Source organism: Plasmodium gonderi (assembly GCF_002157705.1).
Source record: "Plasmodium gonderi DNA, contig: Chr06, whole genome shotgun sequence".
NCBI lineage: Eukaryota > Apicomplexa > Aconoidasida > Haemosporida > Plasmodiidae > Plasmodium > Plasmodium gonderi.
This window is the reverse complement of record NW_021628931.1, coordinates 649,892-665,962: the sequence shown is the minus strand read 5'-3', so window position 1 is coordinate 665,962 and position 16,071 is coordinate 649,892. Positions and strand designations below refer to the sequence as shown.

At 30.4% G+C, this 16,071-nt stretch overlaps 5 protein-coding genes across 5 annotated transcripts in view; 3 read left to right on the top strand and 2 right to left on the bottom strand.

Moving 5' to 3' along the window:
* The window catches only part of PGO_061240 (palmitoyltransferase), a gene marked incomplete at both ends in the record, with an annotated part of 3,203 nt that extends 1,329 nt beyond the window's left edge, over positions 1 to 1,874 (bottom strand). The window contains 8 exons of the mRNA XM_028686767.1: positions 1 to 7; positions 120 to 165; positions 289 to 349; positions 529 to 588; positions 932 to 1,003; positions 1,276 to 1,366; positions 1,548 to 1,592; positions 1,821 to 1,874. The exon at positions 1 to 7 is cut by the window's left edge and continues 184 nt beyond it. Coding sequence (XP_028542568.1) covers positions 1 to 7; positions 120 to 165; positions 289 to 349; positions 529 to 588; positions 932 to 1,003; positions 1,276 to 1,366; positions 1,548 to 1,592; positions 1,821 to 1,874 — 436 coding nt within the window. The remainder of the gene's footprint in view (positions 8 to 119; positions 166 to 288; positions 350 to 528; positions 589 to 931; positions 1,004 to 1,275; positions 1,367 to 1,547; positions 1,593 to 1,820) is intronic.
* Positions 1,875 to 5,969: 4,095 nt separating this feature from the next.
* Positions 5,970 to 7,130, top strand: PGO_061230 (60S ribosomal protein L3; the record flags this gene model as incomplete). Its single annotated transcript, XM_028686766.1, has 1 exon — positions 5,970 to 7,130. The coding sequence occupies one exon, from the start codon at positions 5,970 to 5,972 to the stop codon at positions 7,128 to 7,130; it is 1,161 nt and encodes a 386-aa protein (XP_028542567.1).
* A 2,459-nt stretch (positions 7,131 to 9,589) lies between these two features.
* Positions 9,590 to 11,274, top strand: PGO_061220 (centrin-3; the record flags this gene model as incomplete). Its single annotated transcript, XM_028686765.1, has 5 exons — positions 9,590 to 9,772; positions 10,169 to 10,283; positions 10,559 to 10,636; positions 10,875 to 10,918; positions 11,155 to 11,274. The coding sequence occupies 5 exons, from the start codon at positions 9,590 to 9,592 to the stop codon at positions 11,272 to 11,274; spliced, it is 540 nt and encodes a 179-aa protein (XP_028542566.1).
* A 526-nt stretch (positions 11,275 to 11,800) lies between these two features.
* PGO_061210 (hypothetical protein, conserved) lies at positions 11,801 to 14,244 on the top strand (the record flags this gene model as incomplete). Its single annotated transcript, XM_028686764.1, has 9 exons — positions 11,801 to 11,843; positions 12,036 to 12,164; positions 12,294 to 12,334; positions 12,499 to 12,582; positions 12,692 to 12,752; positions 13,053 to 13,115; positions 13,316 to 13,440; positions 13,637 to 13,729; positions 13,876 to 14,244. The coding sequence occupies 9 exons, from the start codon at positions 11,801 to 11,803 to the stop codon at positions 14,242 to 14,244; spliced, it is 1,008 nt and encodes a 335-aa protein (XP_028542565.1).
* Positions 14,245 to 14,324: 80 nt separating this feature from the next.
* On the bottom strand, positions 14,325 to 14,750 carry PGO_061200 (hypothetical protein, conserved; the record flags this gene model as incomplete). Its single annotated transcript, XM_028686763.1, has 2 exons — positions 14,325 to 14,367; positions 14,578 to 14,750. 2 exons carry the CDS (start codon positions 14,748 to 14,750, stop codon positions 14,325 to 14,327), a joined length of 216 nt encoding a protein of 71 aa, XP_028542564.1.
* Between the last annotated feature and the right edge of the window lie 1,321 nt (positions 14,751 to 16,071).

Sequence of the window (16,071 nt, the reverse complement as noted above, 5' to 3'; positions counted from 1 at the left end):
TTGCTACCTGAACGGAGAGGGGAGAGTCATTTGCACGTACGTCCGTTCGTTTGGAAAGCGGTTTTGTCTCAATTTATAGAAGTTAAAAAAAAAAAAAAAAAAAAAAAAAAAACACCTACCCATGGGCAGTAATGATCCATCTTTAGTATGTTTCTCTTGGTAATCCTACGAGGATGGGAGATGAAGAGGTTAATATGTTGCATCCAATTATGTTTATTAAAAAGGTTTATTAACTTATAATTACATGTGTACTATTTTTGTCCGCATACTGCTTGTGGCAACATTTACCTGCAATAGTGAGCTCTGTCTGGTTTGTACTTTTTCTCGTGTCTGCAGTAGCGCAATTCACCTAGGGGGCAAGGTGGAAAGAGAGAGAGGAAGGAGATGAAGGAGAGAAAAGAATGAATGCTAATCAAATATTATAACTGAATGAACTGCAAGAAATATCGGACATACGATGGGTGTCAAAAGAGAAACTACTAGGGGAATTGCCACCGAAACTCCCCAACTTGGGCTTGTGCATATTACCATTTTGTTCTCTCTCCTTTATTCTGTTAATATCCGGTTCGACAATCCACTCATGGGTGTCTTTCGAGAGGTACCAAAAAAAAAAAAAAAAAAAAAAAAATAGGAAAAAATAGGAAAAAGTAGAAAAAAATAGGAAAAAATAGAAAAAAATAGGAAAAAAATTACCGAATAGACACAAACAAATAAAATGAATATCCAAATGTAGATAAAATTATCTGCAATTTAGATAGACCACTTTCATAGACACCTACATACTTATACACAAACTTGTGTAGACTTACATACACTTTCACAGCACTACTGATGAGTAGAAAAAATAGCTTTCACCACATTCCATTTGATAAGGGGAAAAATTGAAAACACAATAAAATCGACATTCGATTGTAACGATCGTATAATTTACCTGGGATACCACCCGGATCCACGGTGTAGGTTTTGTAAAATGACCATATTAACATGACGAGTAAAATATGAACTGTTTAAGTTGGATGGGGAGAAAGGTGGGTGAGCACGGAGGTAGTGTGTGTACACTTCTAATATGTCTACGTGTACACGTACGTGTATGTTCATATGTGTGGATGTATGTACGCATGTGTGGATGTATGTACGCATGTGTGGATATATGTACGCATGTGTGGATATATGTACGCATGTGTGAGTGTTCGTTCCCTGCAAAAATGGACAGCTTTTTATGAAGAGACTATAAATCAGGTGCGCATGCGTATGAAGAGGGAGAGTCTTGCATACTCGTGATCAACTTAGAATATCCCTCCTTTAACAAGTCATTGTCGACATACTCCTTTTGGACATTGATTTGTAGCAAAAGCATGCAGTAAAACTGTAAGGTTAGTGGCAGAGATGATGGTGCATGCACATCAGGTGTGGAGAGATGGGTTCTTTGAGCAGGTGCAGAATCGATTGACGAATGAGTGCACAAGTAGGATCCATGCAGGAATGAACAAGTGGAGAAGTACAGAAGTATAGAAGTTAAAGATATCTTCCATGATACAAAACATTACTGTGATAAATATCGTGTACATTACGAGGATCACCAAGCTTATCAACTGAAATGTGCATGGAAAGGAGGTGAAAATGGGATGAAAATTGGATGAACATGAAATGTGCTGGTGTTTTTTTTTTTTTTTTTTTTTTTCCTTGCGTTTTTGATAGATTAATAAAATCTGTTTATTATTAAAAATATACAAAACTATATGTGGTACTTATTATCCTCAGTAGGATTGATGAATTTTCATTTGTGATAAAAAAAAAAAAAAAAAATGTTTTCTTTATACCATAACAGGCAACAATTGCCTTATTCCCTTAGGAGAATTTTGAACACCTTTCATTTTTGAAATAATTCTTTCTTATCTCTTTTTTTTTCCTTTTCGAGAAATGACAACTCCGTTGAGCTATATTTTTCTTCTTAATAATGTTTATGTCTACAAGGAGAGATATAGAATATGTAAAGTACTGTGTTTTACACGCATATAGAGAGAATGTGTAAACAAAAGAAGACACATTGTACATGTTTGTATAATACAACATACAAATACTGAAAATATGCCAAGTGAAAATTTTTTTTTTTTTTTTTCTGAGGAAAAATGCAAATTGTTACACAGATTAAAACAAAAGCGAACAAATAAACAACACTATGGGGTTCATGGGATGCGAAAAAAAAAAAAAATATATCTTTTCCTTTTGTACTTTTCGTTTATACAATGCTGACATAAAGTTACTAGTATGCAACTTGATCTAAACACGATATGTATACCATGTATATATTATCCATTTTTGAAAAAAAAAAAAAAAAAAAAAAAAACGAATAATAATGATATGGATGGATAATTAAGACAATTGGCTATGTTTCCCGTTTTCATGTAACTACACCATAAAAACCGATTTACATTTAAAAATTTTTTTTTTTTTTTTTTTTTTTTTTTTTTCCTAACTTATTCTTTCAGTACCTTAAAAGAATGTAGGATGTACAATGATTGCATCAGAATATATATTTGCACAATATGAGAAATAAAAAAGTAGACAGATTTTCCGTCTTTCCCTTGGGATTGTTAAATGTTTGTATTTTTATGTTATACAAAATGGATGAAGAAAAAAAAAAAAAAAAAATTCCTCTACATTTATTTCTCGTTTATAATTTTAAGTCATAACAAACTGTTTACATAAGTAGCAATGTTTTAATTTTGTCTGCATCTATTATATATTCAGATGAATGACAAGTTGGTGTAGATTGAATGAGAAAAAAGAAGATGAGTCCATGTTGATCTCCTCCAAAGGTAAACATAAATGAAATAATCACTTTTATTCATACGTAACAATGTGTGGGGAAAAAAAAAAAAAAAACATACATACATACATGCAGACAGACAGACTAATTTATCTCATGTTTCTTTTTTTGATTTATTACTCCACCGCATGAGCCCCATATATATTATTCTGAGAAATGTGCACACATTTGGATAATAGTAAATTTGCTGACAAAATAAACACCCACAACACAACACATTCAGAAGGAGTAAAATACATGAATGTGATTTATGCACAACTGCAAGATGAAAATGTTTGAGCTCGGAGTTTCTTTTTTTCACGCTTGCCATTTTTCACACTCCCAATATTGTGCTATATTTAGGTAGTTCAGAAATGTCTAAATGAAAAAGTGCCAAATTTTATATATATATATATATATATGTGTGTGTACTTCCATTTTGGTCGTAACTAGTTTGCAGCTTTTATTTTGTCCTACGTTGCGAATTTATTTTATTCTCTATATATTCTAGATGATGTGGTATGACCCGGAACAATGTGGCACGATGTGCTTCTTTTTTTTTTATATGAACGAATTGGTAAAATAAGTTTCCAATTTGTTTCCTATTTTGCCACGTCTTTGGTCTAGCTATTTTGCTTATTCTGTTTCTCCTTTTTTTTTTTTTTTTTTTTTTTTTTTTTTCAAAATCAAATTCAAAACCGAGTTTTGCACTTTATAGCCCCTGAAATTATAACATGAGGGGAAGGGGGTTAAAAAAAGAAAAAAAGTAGAAACAGAATTAACATTTTTTTTTTTTTTTTTTTTTTTTTTTTTTTTTTTTTTTTTTTTTTTTTTTTTTTTTTTTTTTTTTTTTTTTTTTTTTTTTTTTTTTTTTTTTTTTTTTTTTTTTTTTTTTTTTTTTTTTTTTTTTTTTTTTTTTTTTTTGCAAAATCAAATTCAAAACCGAGTTATGCACTTTATAGCCCCTGAAATTATAACATGAGGGGAAGGGAGTTAAAAAAAGAAAAAAAGTAGAAACAGAATAAACAAAATATAGAAGTAATTTTTTTTTTATATTACCACATTTGAGTAAAAATTAAGTACTATACATTTATAATGCCATTTCACATAATGTTTTCATTTAAATGAAAATATAATGAATATAATGGAGATGGCTCACAGCATATGAATGAAATGATAAACTTTTCTATATAATCAAAGGATGCTTAAATCAGGCCATACCTCGCAACACACACCTTCTTCTTCTCTCTCCCCCTTCTTAAACTCAATTCTTCAAGTGCTTTAACAGGTTGGGAAGAAAAAGATATATATTTATTCATCTCCATATTTAGAAAAACTTCTTGTATACACAAATCATACAGGAAGGTTATATATAAAAAGAACCAGGTGATATATTTAACTACTTCTAGAAATATATGTAGCACTAATCCTACGCTGAAGAATTTCTACCCCCAGTATTTGACCCAAGTTGATTTCATTGGGGTGTGGCTTAACCAAATCTGGTTTTTTGCACTTAAAAATTTTTGCGCAAAAAAAAAAAAAAAAAAAAAAAAAAAAAAAAAAAAACTTACTCCCATTGTTTCTCCTTATACGTTTACATATATGTATATTCATATATGTACTTATGTACGTATATATCAACTTGAGACCTATCTTTGGGCTGTTCTTCATTTTTTTAAAACTTACCTAATATTTGTATTACTTTGCACGATAGGGGTATTATTTTATTTTATTTTTTTTTTTTTTTCACGAGGATTTTAAGGGGGTTTTCCTCTCCCGACGAAGCACAGTGTGGTACTTCTCAAGTGTCGAGAAGAGAAATTATTCAAAAGAGGAAAAAAAAAAAAAGAAAAAGAAAAAACCATTTTCCTTATGGCATACGCAACAGCGTATACTACTTATCATATAATATAACGTATATGCACATGTTTGTATATATAAGAATATGTACATAGGCCGTGCATATACATGAGTGTGTTCGAGACCTTATGTTAGGTATTATAATCCTCTTACATATATATACCCCCACGACCTCTTCTCACTGAGTGCAGACGTTTTTTCAACTACTAAAGTTACTATGTTTTGAATTTCCCATCATTTGTTCATCCTTCTCAATTTGCAATTGTTCTTAACCAATAAAAATAAAATAATATATATGTATATATATATATATATCTATACATATATGCATATGTATCTAAAATTAATAATACCGAGATTATGGGAATATGTAAAAAAAAAAAAAAAAAGGCTTTTACCTATATATAAAATAATATCGAATTGTGCAGTAAGGTCTCAACATATTATGCACAACTTCAAATACACGTTCAAACGAGATTGGCTCATGAAAAATTAATTTTTATATGTGCTTACTCTAATAAAATGTATTTTCTTCTTTCATATATCCATACACCAAGAAAAATTTGCTAATGGTTTTTTACAAATTTGTTAAGCTATTTTTTTTTTTTTTTTTTTTTTTTCTCCCTCCCCCCACCACTTCCCCTTCTCTTTTATGATGCCTAGTTTTAGCGAAAAATAAAAATGAAAAAAATGAAGAAAAATGGAAAAAAAATCAAATAAGAATAAAAAAACTACATTTACCTATTTAAAAATAAAATATATGGTACGCATTGCAAAAATAAGAAAGAAATGTACAAAATAGATTCACATCCCCAATGTAGCGTATTTCATATATATATATTTATAGTTTATGCTAAAAACCATGTTAACATTTTAAAGATAACAAAATTTACCTTACAAACTCTATTTTTTTTTACCCCTTTTAGCAACTGTTTTTTTAAAATAAAATAATAAAGAAGGGAAGAAAAAAAGAAAAAAAAATCTCTGAGATATATATACATATTTTTTTTTTTTTTTTTTTTTTTTTTTTAATCCACTTAAAAAAAAATTACCGAAACGCATGAATATACACGCCACCATTTTATGTGAATTTATTTTCCTTGTAATATCATTCCAAAGTAGAAGCATATAAAAAGCATACTATATACCATTTCTCGTGTTAACTTCACCTGGTACGTGAATTATTACACACGCATATATGTAAGCATACACAAACTGCAGCTCTCCACGTAGGCACAGTATCAATCAATCAATCCACCACCACCCCCAGCACTCCCATTTCAACAGCACCACTTACACAATGTCACATCGTAAGTTTGAGAGGCCTCGCCATGGCTCTTTAGGATTCTTGCCAAGAAAACGATGCAAAAGATTAAGAGGAAAAATAAGATCTTTTCCAAAAGATGATAAAGAAAAACCACCTCATTTTACTGCATTTATGGGTTACAAGGCTGGGATGACTCATATCGTAAGAGAAGTTGACAAACCTGGTTCCAAATTACACAAAAAAGAAATTGTAGAAGCATGTACAATTATTGAATGTGCACCTATGGTTGTTGTTGGGATGGTTGGATATAGAGAAACTCCAAAAGGATTGAAAATATTGGCAACTGTTTGGGCTAGTCATGTTTCGGATGAATTTAGAAGAAGATATTACAAGAACTGGTATAAGAGTGATAAAAAAGCATTTACAAAAGCATTGTTAGTTCCCAAGTTGACAAAAGAAAGTTTATATAAAAGAATAGAAAAATATTGCACTGTTTTGAGAGCTGTTTGTCATACCCAACCATCTAAAACACCATTAAGTATGAAAAAGGCACATATTATGGAAATACAGGTAAATGGAGGTAAGATGAAAGAAAAAATTGATTTCCTTAAAGATCTCTTAGAGAAAAATTTACCTGTATCAAATGTATTTAACACAAACGAAATGATTGATGTTATTAGTGTTACGAAAGGGCATGGTACAAAAGGTGTTGTTAGTAGATATGGTGTAAAAAGATTACCAAGAAAAACACACAGAGGGTTGAGAAAAGTTGCTTGCATTGGTGCTTGGCATCCTGCTAGAGTACAATTCCAAGTACCAAGGCATGGACAAAAGGGTTATTTTCATCGAACTGAAAGGAATAAAAAAATTTACAGAATTGGTCTTAAAAAAGACAAAAATAGCGCTTCAACAGACGCTGATATTACAGAAAAGAAAATAACACCCATAGGTGGTTTTCCACATTATGGTATGGTAAATGAAGATTTTATTTTATTAAAAGGTTGTGTCGCTGGAACCAAGAAAAGGCCAATCACTTTAAGAAAAACTTTGGTACCACAAGTTTCAAGAGATGCCTTAGCGCAAGTTTCTCTTAAATTTATCGATACCTCATCCAAAATTGGGCATGGAAGATTCCAAACGAGTGAAGAAAAGATCAAGTATTATGGACCGCTAAAAAAAGACTTAAAGGCTTAAAAAGAATGGAAAAAAAAGCAAAAACTAGATAGCGGGAAAACACGAAAGCGAGAAAGTGCAAAAGGGAGAAAACTAATACCATGCATTTGAGAAAATTTCAAATCATTCCCTTGTGCAGAAAAAAAAAAAAAAGGAAAGAAAAATTTATCCTATATAGATGAAGAGGAAAATTGAGAGTTTTTTTGGGTGCTGTTCATGTGTATACTTTGCCTAAAATGATGAGACTATTCAAACTGACTTGAAAAAAAATTTTAAAAAAAAAAAAAAAAAAAAATACCCCCAATTTTATACCCATTTTCTTTTGCACGCACAATTCATACAATTTTCCTCCTTTTTTATGAACAGTCAGAATTTTTTACACACATTTTTACACACATTTTTACAAACATTTTTGTGCCTTTTTTTTCTTATTTTTTTCTTTCACATTATCTTCTTATCCATTTTAAAAATGTTCTTGAAAACACCATAAAAAGAAAGAAAAAAATGTTCTCTATATAAATAGAGAGAAAGAAAGAAAAGCTTCCAGAAAGCAAATCTCAAAATGAAAAAATATTTAATGAATAAATTGATAATAAACTTGTTGCCATAAAATTCTTCATTTTAACAGTTTTCGGAAAAATACTTGGCTTAAAACTTTTAAGGCAATTTAGAGAACATTTTAAAATAGAATAAAAAAAAAAAAAAAAATGCAATTCTCCAGTTGGTAAAAAAAAAAAAAGGGTTGAAGGAGAGTGAGAGAAAAGGTGTGCAATTTTTCCATTCGCTTAATTCTGTGTAATTGCTTCTTTTTTTTTTTTTCTTTTTTTTTTTTTTTTTCATTACTTTTGGGTGAGGTGTCATTAGAACATTTTTTTTTTTTTTTTTTTTTTTTTTTTTGGGGGGGGTTTTTTAGAACATTTTTTTTTTTTTTTTTTTTTTTTTTTTTTTTTTTTTTTTTTTTTTCCTGTTTTTTTTTTTTTTTTTTTTTTTTTTTTTTTTTTTTTTTTTTTGGTTGTTTTTTTTTTATATTTTTTTTTTTTTTTTTTTTCACTCTTTACTTTTTGGTTAGTTACTTTCCTAACTGTGTTATTTTTTTTTTTTTTTTCCTTTAATTTTGACAAGCTTCTACTTCCTGTTTTGCCTTAATTTTTTATTTTATGATACCTACACACAATTGTTGGCAGGCATATATGACCATGATTACCTATGCACTATATCCTGAAGACAACTTGGCGAAAACTTTTCATAGGATTGCTTGGTAAAATACTTTTCATTTTCTTCTACCCCTTATTAGGTGAAAATTCTCAAAACGATAGTAAAAATTATTCATCTAACTGGAATTCATCTTTTTAACAATTCCATGCATATTTTTTTTTTTTTTTTTTTTTTTTTCTTTGATTCTCCACAAATAGGAGAGTCATGTGTAACATATGTATAGGTACACATTTTACATGAGATGAAGCATGCATATACTTATAATGCTACTTTAACTATGTACAGATTTTTACATGCTTTTGCGACAAACTCTTTTTTTTTTAACATAATTTTTTTTAATTACATTTCTTTTGGTTATTTCCAACTTGATCGTTAACACATATTTTAAAGTATTTTCATACGCACTCTTTTAAATTATTACTATTTATTATTTTATATATATTTTTTTTTTTTTTTTTTTTTTTTGTGTGTGCGTTAGTGTATACGTATGTGTGTGTACCTTTTTTCTCCACAAAACAAGTACATGTATATAAGTTTGTACAAAATTTAGGGACATCTCTTGCGACAATTTCCTATTCTCTTTAAATGGGAACATAAAAAGTGGCGATCATGTGGAAGGCTTTTTATGAAAAAAAAAAAAAAAAAAAAAAAAGCGCATAAGAATTTGTAACGAAAAATAAAGTTCATTTAAAATTTAAGTCTGCTTTTAACTATATCATACATACATATGTAATTGTGCGTGCTTGTATATATGCACATATATGTGTATGCAAAATCAGCTGTGAGATTTACCTTTTTTTTTCCCTCCTTCCCTCCCTCCCCCCTACTATTTACTATTTACTATTCATGTATACAATCCGCATGCTCTCTGCGCGAGAATTCTGAGAACGCGAAAAAGTCTGTGTGAAGGTGTGAATTTTTTTTTTTTTTTATTCTCCCGATTTGCCGACTTAAGGAATACTTTCCAACTGTTTAAAAGCAGCAATTATTATAATCAAGAAAAAAAAAAAAAAAAATAATAAAAATATACATATATGGATATATGCATGCTTGTATGTGTGCATATATATGTACAAATATATATTTCTCCATTTCTCTACTTCTCCATTTCGCCATTTTTTCACCGTTTCTAAATGTTCGCAAAAACGTCAATTTTTAATTTACATATAAGGGCACAAATTATTTGTACGCGTACATACATGTGCACATTTTAGACCTTTCTTCTATTTTTTTTTTTTTTTTTTTTTCCTCGCCGTATAACACAAATGATCAGTAGAAAAAGTGAAGTCTCCAATTTCACTCCAAGGGCTATTACGAATAGACCCATAAGTAGTAATAGAAGAAGAGGAAGGAACGAAATAACAGAAGAGCAAAAAAATGAGATAAAAGAAGCTTTTGATTTATTTGACACGGAGAAAACTGGAAAAATTGATTATCATGAGTTGAAGGTATTGCAATAGATAAAATCTCTTGGTGTCCATGTGTTTTTTTTGAGCATCAGTTTTAATTTTCTTGTTCTTTTTTAAATTATGTTAAAGAATTTTCTGATGATGAGAAAGAAAAGGAAAAGTAGACATCCAACAAACTACAATTAAGGAACTACAAGGGATAAAACTCAAGGCGCTATCCTTTTTTTTTTTTTTTTTTTTTTTTTTTTTTTTTTTTTCACATCATTCAAGCAACTTTTACATTTTAATGGACTTGTATGACAAACGTCCTTTACATAACATTGTTCATATAATTTCACCAAGAGATTTATCTTAGTTCTCTTACAATATATTTAGAAACTGTATGCAACTTTTTTTTTTATTCATCCATTTTGCGTTTTTTCTGAACATGTTCAGGTAGCAATAAGAGCCCTGGGATTTGACATAAAAAAGGCGGACGTTATGGAATTGATGAGGGAGTATGATAAATCGAATTCGGGTTATATAGACTACAATGATTTTTTGGACATTAGTAAGGAGAGCGAATGGATGTAAAGATGAGTTCATGCAAGGATTGTTAATCCAGCGTGTCATGAGAAGTTGGCTCCATATATATACACACATGCACACTTTCACATATATATATGTATACATTTTTAAGCTTGTATTTAATCAGTCCAGCTTAAATGAGAATTCTCGAAGACGAGCAGAGGCCTGAAAATGGGATATTATTTTTAATAATGCATATCTATTTATCTGTGCAGTAGCACATATATATATATATATATTATTTATTTACCTTTTTAGTGACTCAAAAGATTGGCGATAGGGACCCAACGGAGGAAATAATCAAAGCGTTCAAATTATTTGACGATGACGATACAGGTAATGAAATATAATAAGAATAGACAACAGTGAATCATTTTCTTCTTTTTTTTTTTTTTTTTTTTCCTGTTCTTTTATTTTTTTCGTGGTTGCAGCAGCAAGCGTATGTGATTTAATGATTATTCATTGTTACATTTCTGTGTGCACATATGGATCATTGTTTATCTTAACTGGAAGACACAGCAATCGTTTTGTACACCAATTGACACATTTCCCCGTATTATCACAATGTTTGTAGGAAAAATATCCCTAAAAAATTTAAGGAGAGTATCCCGAGAACTGGTAAGGCAAATTGAGATCAGAGAGAGAGTGTGTGTTGGGGGGGGGGGGGGGAGAATGCATAAGTAAAGACATATATGGGCAATAAAATATTGGGAATAAATATATAGCCATACAATTGTGGAAAATAAGACTCACTCAAATGCTCAACCTGTCATCATATTGTGATCAGAGAGAAAATTCACAGGGCACATCATTTTACCACTTTTCCTGTATTTGCACTATCGCCGTTTATGTAGGGAGAAAATTTATCCGATGATGAGCTACAAGCGATGATTGACGAATTTGATAAAGACATGGATGGAGAAATTAGCCAAGAGGAATTCCTAAGCATAATGAAACAAACAAGTCTTTATTGATGCATCTCCTACCTAGCATTGTGAACAATTTTCATATGCACCTGTACATATAAATACTGTTACAACAATTCGATGTATAGCAGCACTCGCAGTGTGCATAGTTATATATATGTGTATAACTACGTATAAGTACTGCCTGACTGTGCATAATTTTTTTTTTTTTTTTTTTTCAAAATTTTGCCTGACTTGTACATACATTTTGCATTATATAATTAATATTCGGTATTGGCAATTTTTATGCTCAACATATACCTTACATGCACTAATGTGTAAAGTGTGTACGTATAAGTAAATATAAACATATATATGTTATGGGGCGTATGTATTTTCTATAGTACAATATATGTACTTATATTATGTCTATGTTCATAATGCTCATGTGCCTACCTATATACAGTCGTATATGCATCAACTATGCTTTGTAAAAGTTGTTTTTGTTAATTTTTTTTTTTTTTTTTTTTTGCTCCTTTTAAAAGGAAAATATTCATTGACTGCTCAACTTTTTTTTTTTTTTTTTTTTTTTAAAATGATAAACTTCAAAGACGTTGACAAAGGAAATATTTTTGAAGGTTGGTAGGTGTCTACACTTGTGTAGAAAAATATATGAGCTTTTCTTTATTTTTCCAATGCATTTGACGTGTATATATATATATATATATATATATTTCCTTTCTTTTTCTTTTTTTTTTTTTTCTCATAAATGACAATTTGTAAATAAGCGGTGCATGGAATCACTTCACTCACAAACCTCTTCTGTTCAGAAATAGAGGACTTCGTCCTTCACATATTGTCTTGGTTGCTAAGTTTTAATGTAGACATTTTCAAGAATAATTCGGAGAAGAAGTACCCCCGAATTCTCCTCAATAGGAACCTCGTGAAATTGTGCAGGAGTATGTATAATGTATATAAGTATATGCATATACATATGTACATTTGTATCCACATCTCAATTTTCTCTTTCCCTACATAAGTGTCATTTGACTTATTTATTTTCCATTCACATTTCACGTATCCCTCAGTTGCATCCGTTGTGGAGTTTGTAAATGCCATGATCATTCAGGTTTAATATAACAAAATGAGCGAAAGAATAAGTGATTGCATCTAGAAGCAACTCATCAAATTGTGTTCAGAAAAGAGTTACTTATCTATCAGATGAGTCATCTAACTGAGGAGTCTTGTATGTTTTCACAAAATATGCATTATATATTTTTTCCTACCCTTAAGGACAAAAGCTGCACACAGAGGGAAATATATTACAAGCTTTACAATCTCTTCAGCCAACAGAGCCAAACAAATAGGCACATACTGGTGGGACGAGTGTACTGATTTGTTAGAGAACCAACTGGGTAGAGAACAAGCTAACTACAGAACAAATTCGCTAATGATACCATTTCTCTCCACCCCGAACCACTCTTAGCACGTATGTCACATCTTAGGATTCCGAAGAGCATCGCTGAATATATATGCTTCTGAAAAAGGTTCTTTAAATTACACGGATTTCATAGAATGTGCCAACAGTCTGAATGCATAATGAAACAACTGTGCGTGCATATAAAACATTTGTCCTTTTCGTGCAGAAGATATAGTGGGGATTTGTCTATCTACCCATCTGTCTATCCATCAATATATATATATATATATATATATATATATACCTCTAAACCATTTCACAGTTTTTTTTTTTTTTTTCTTCCATTTACCCTTTGCACCCTTGGATCGAACATCAGAATAATGCATCATATTGGTTTACTTCAATCCTTTTTTGCCTGAACATTCAGGTTGTATAGCCGGGCAACTTGTACTTACAAAACACAACCAAATTATGAATCTAAACCATGTAGGTAAGGAATTCGGAAAATTAATGAGTAAATAATTCCGTAATTGCTAGGGTATCATAGACTTATAGTATTGTGTGCAGACAATATATTATAGTTATATGCTTATATTATTTTTTTTTTCTTTTTTTTTTTTTTCGAACTGGTAGAGAACAAATGAACCATAATGTTATTACAATTATTATCATTTTCATTCTCATTCTCAGAAAATGGGCTAATGATTAATGATAGTCTTTTAAATGTTGAAAAAGTTGAGAGCCAAGCACACTATATATTGGTAGTTGAAAAATATTCCCTCTATCAAAAGCTTTGCGAAAACAGGATATGGAATGTACAAAAATGAAAATTACAAGTGGAGAAATGGGATGGCATGTGCTTATTTTTTTTCCTTTGTCTTCCTTTTGCCATGCATTTCTCGAAAAAATACCTTCTATCATTCTGCCATTCTATACTACACCATGATACACTACACTGCAGTACACTACACTACAACATACTACACTATTTGTTTCCTTCTTTGGCACCAGATTTTGCCGTGCATATTAATAACAGGAAAAGGATTTCCAGATTTTTCCACTCGAAAAATTCTTTGCGAACTTGTGGAACTTCTACAGTTGCAGGTAAGGACACAATTATGATGTTATTTCAGCAGTTTGTTTTAACACATTTGATAAGTTTATCTACTTATTTTTTCAGATTTTCTACTGTAGCATAATTTTTCTAATTCGACATCACACTCCTCTACTTTCCCCATCACTATGTATAGTGTGTCTATATAGGTGACTACGATCCTTATGGTATTCTAATTTTTTTAAGTTATAAGAACGGTTGTAATACTAACGAAGATGCAATTTATGCATGTGAAAAAATGAAATGGGTTGGTATGAACGCACATGATATAAAACTTCTTCCTAAAGAGGCCATTATGCCACTATCAATGAAAGACAAAAATGTCATACGGAATTTACTGAAAAATGAAAATCTCAGTTACAATTCAAAAATGAGAAAAGAAGTAACTCAAATGGAAAAGGATAATCACAAGTTTGAAATAGAGGCAATGGAATATTGGGGTATGGAGTTTTTTATTCAAAAATATATAATTAGAAGAATAATGAGAAAGGAGTGGATAGCGTGAAAAGGGGAATGGGAACATGACGGGGCTTTTTTTATTTTTCCGTATTCATTTTATTTTTCTTTATTTTTTTATTTTTTCGTTCACGTCTCATCACTTTTAATCCTTCGATTGTCTTGTATATACCTATACGGCAAAATTAAAAAAAAAAAAAAATAATAAAATAAAGTTAACTAAATATATAATTTTTTGTAGCAGTATGCTGGATCAAAATTTTTCGAAAAAATAAGAATAGCACATGTGGAAGAGCATTTCATATTCCTGCAATTTTTACACCTATCCGTTTTATATATATATATATATATATATATGTACATCATTCAGTTCTGTTCTGACCTGTTAATAATACTTTTAGGGACAAATTCTAATGAATATTTCTGTACATATTTGGAATTCATAAGGTAGGGTTTATTTTTGCACTGCATGAAGTATGGGAGCACATTTTTTTTTAATCCATTTGTGAAAAACTTTTTTATGTGCTTGGAGCATTTCCCGGCAGTGATTGTCATGGTCACAATGCTTTTTGCGCTTATCAGTTAGGGTTGCGTGATTGGTTAGCTCGGTTCATGTCCTTCATCCAGTTCTGTTGCTTCCGTCTCACTTCCGTATGGCCTATGATTATGGTTCCCCTTTTGTTTTGCTTTCTCGTTTTCTGCATACAACTTCTAAGGTGCTGTTTCCATTCGTATACGTATTTTTCGTTCTCTCAAAAATGGTGTGAAGTCGGATCTGATAATACTACAGTTGATTATTTTTTTTTGTTAATATTCTCAGGTACACTACAAAAATTTCATTATATGTGATGGACTACAGAATAATGAAGAAGTTGTACTGGTGATGGATTTTTTTTTTTTTTTTTTTTTTTTTACTTCCCCAATGTTTCAAGAATTCCACACAAACTGATACAAACCATGTGTACATATAAAAGCGAGAAAATATACATAATGTTTATATACTCTCCTATAAAAAAAAAAAAAATATATATGCGACGTTCAATTTGCACAAGCACAGACCCGAATCCGTTGCCCCCTGTTTTTGTTAACATTTTTTACTCCAGAAGGGGAAATTAATAATCCCGTAATGGATAGGAAGAAAGATTTCAAAAACGTAAAAATAGGGTCCAAAGAGAAGAAATAAAAAAAAAAAAAAAAAAAAAAAAAAAAAAGCAATATATATCATACATGCTTGTATGTATATGCTTGTACACAATCCAACCGATACGTTCGGAAAAAAAGAAAAAAAGGGAACGGATTAGTAACGTAACATAACATTACGCCATTATATATATATATTGTACAAAATATTTCCCCACCCCACCAGTTTCAATATGTATAATTACCAAGCATATTTTACTATCATGTTACACTTTTGAGAAGTGTTCAATAATTCTGATGTATTTTGAAGAGTCATGGTTGAAGGATAAAAAATATCACACTTGATGAAATTGACATTCACGAAAACAGGCGTTTCAATTCACGCAAGACGAGCTACTGAGTGGGTAGCGAAAACAAAAAAAAAAAAAAAAAAAGGGCGAGATTACACAAAAAGGGAGAAAAAAAAAAAAAAAAAACGACAAGCAGAGGGGGGCAGAAGAGGGGCGATCAGAAGAGAAAAATAAAAATATAAAGTAAGATAAGGTAAAATAAGGTAAAATAAGGTAAGATAAGGTAAAATAAAACAAAAGGGGAGCGCTACCAGACTGGATCACTCAACATTGCTTTACTTCGAGTGAAAAAAAAAATAAATACCAAGTCTTCACGCCCGTTCAATTCTTCACCAAATCGGTTAATAAACGATAAAAAATAAAAAAATAAAATAAAAAAAATAAGG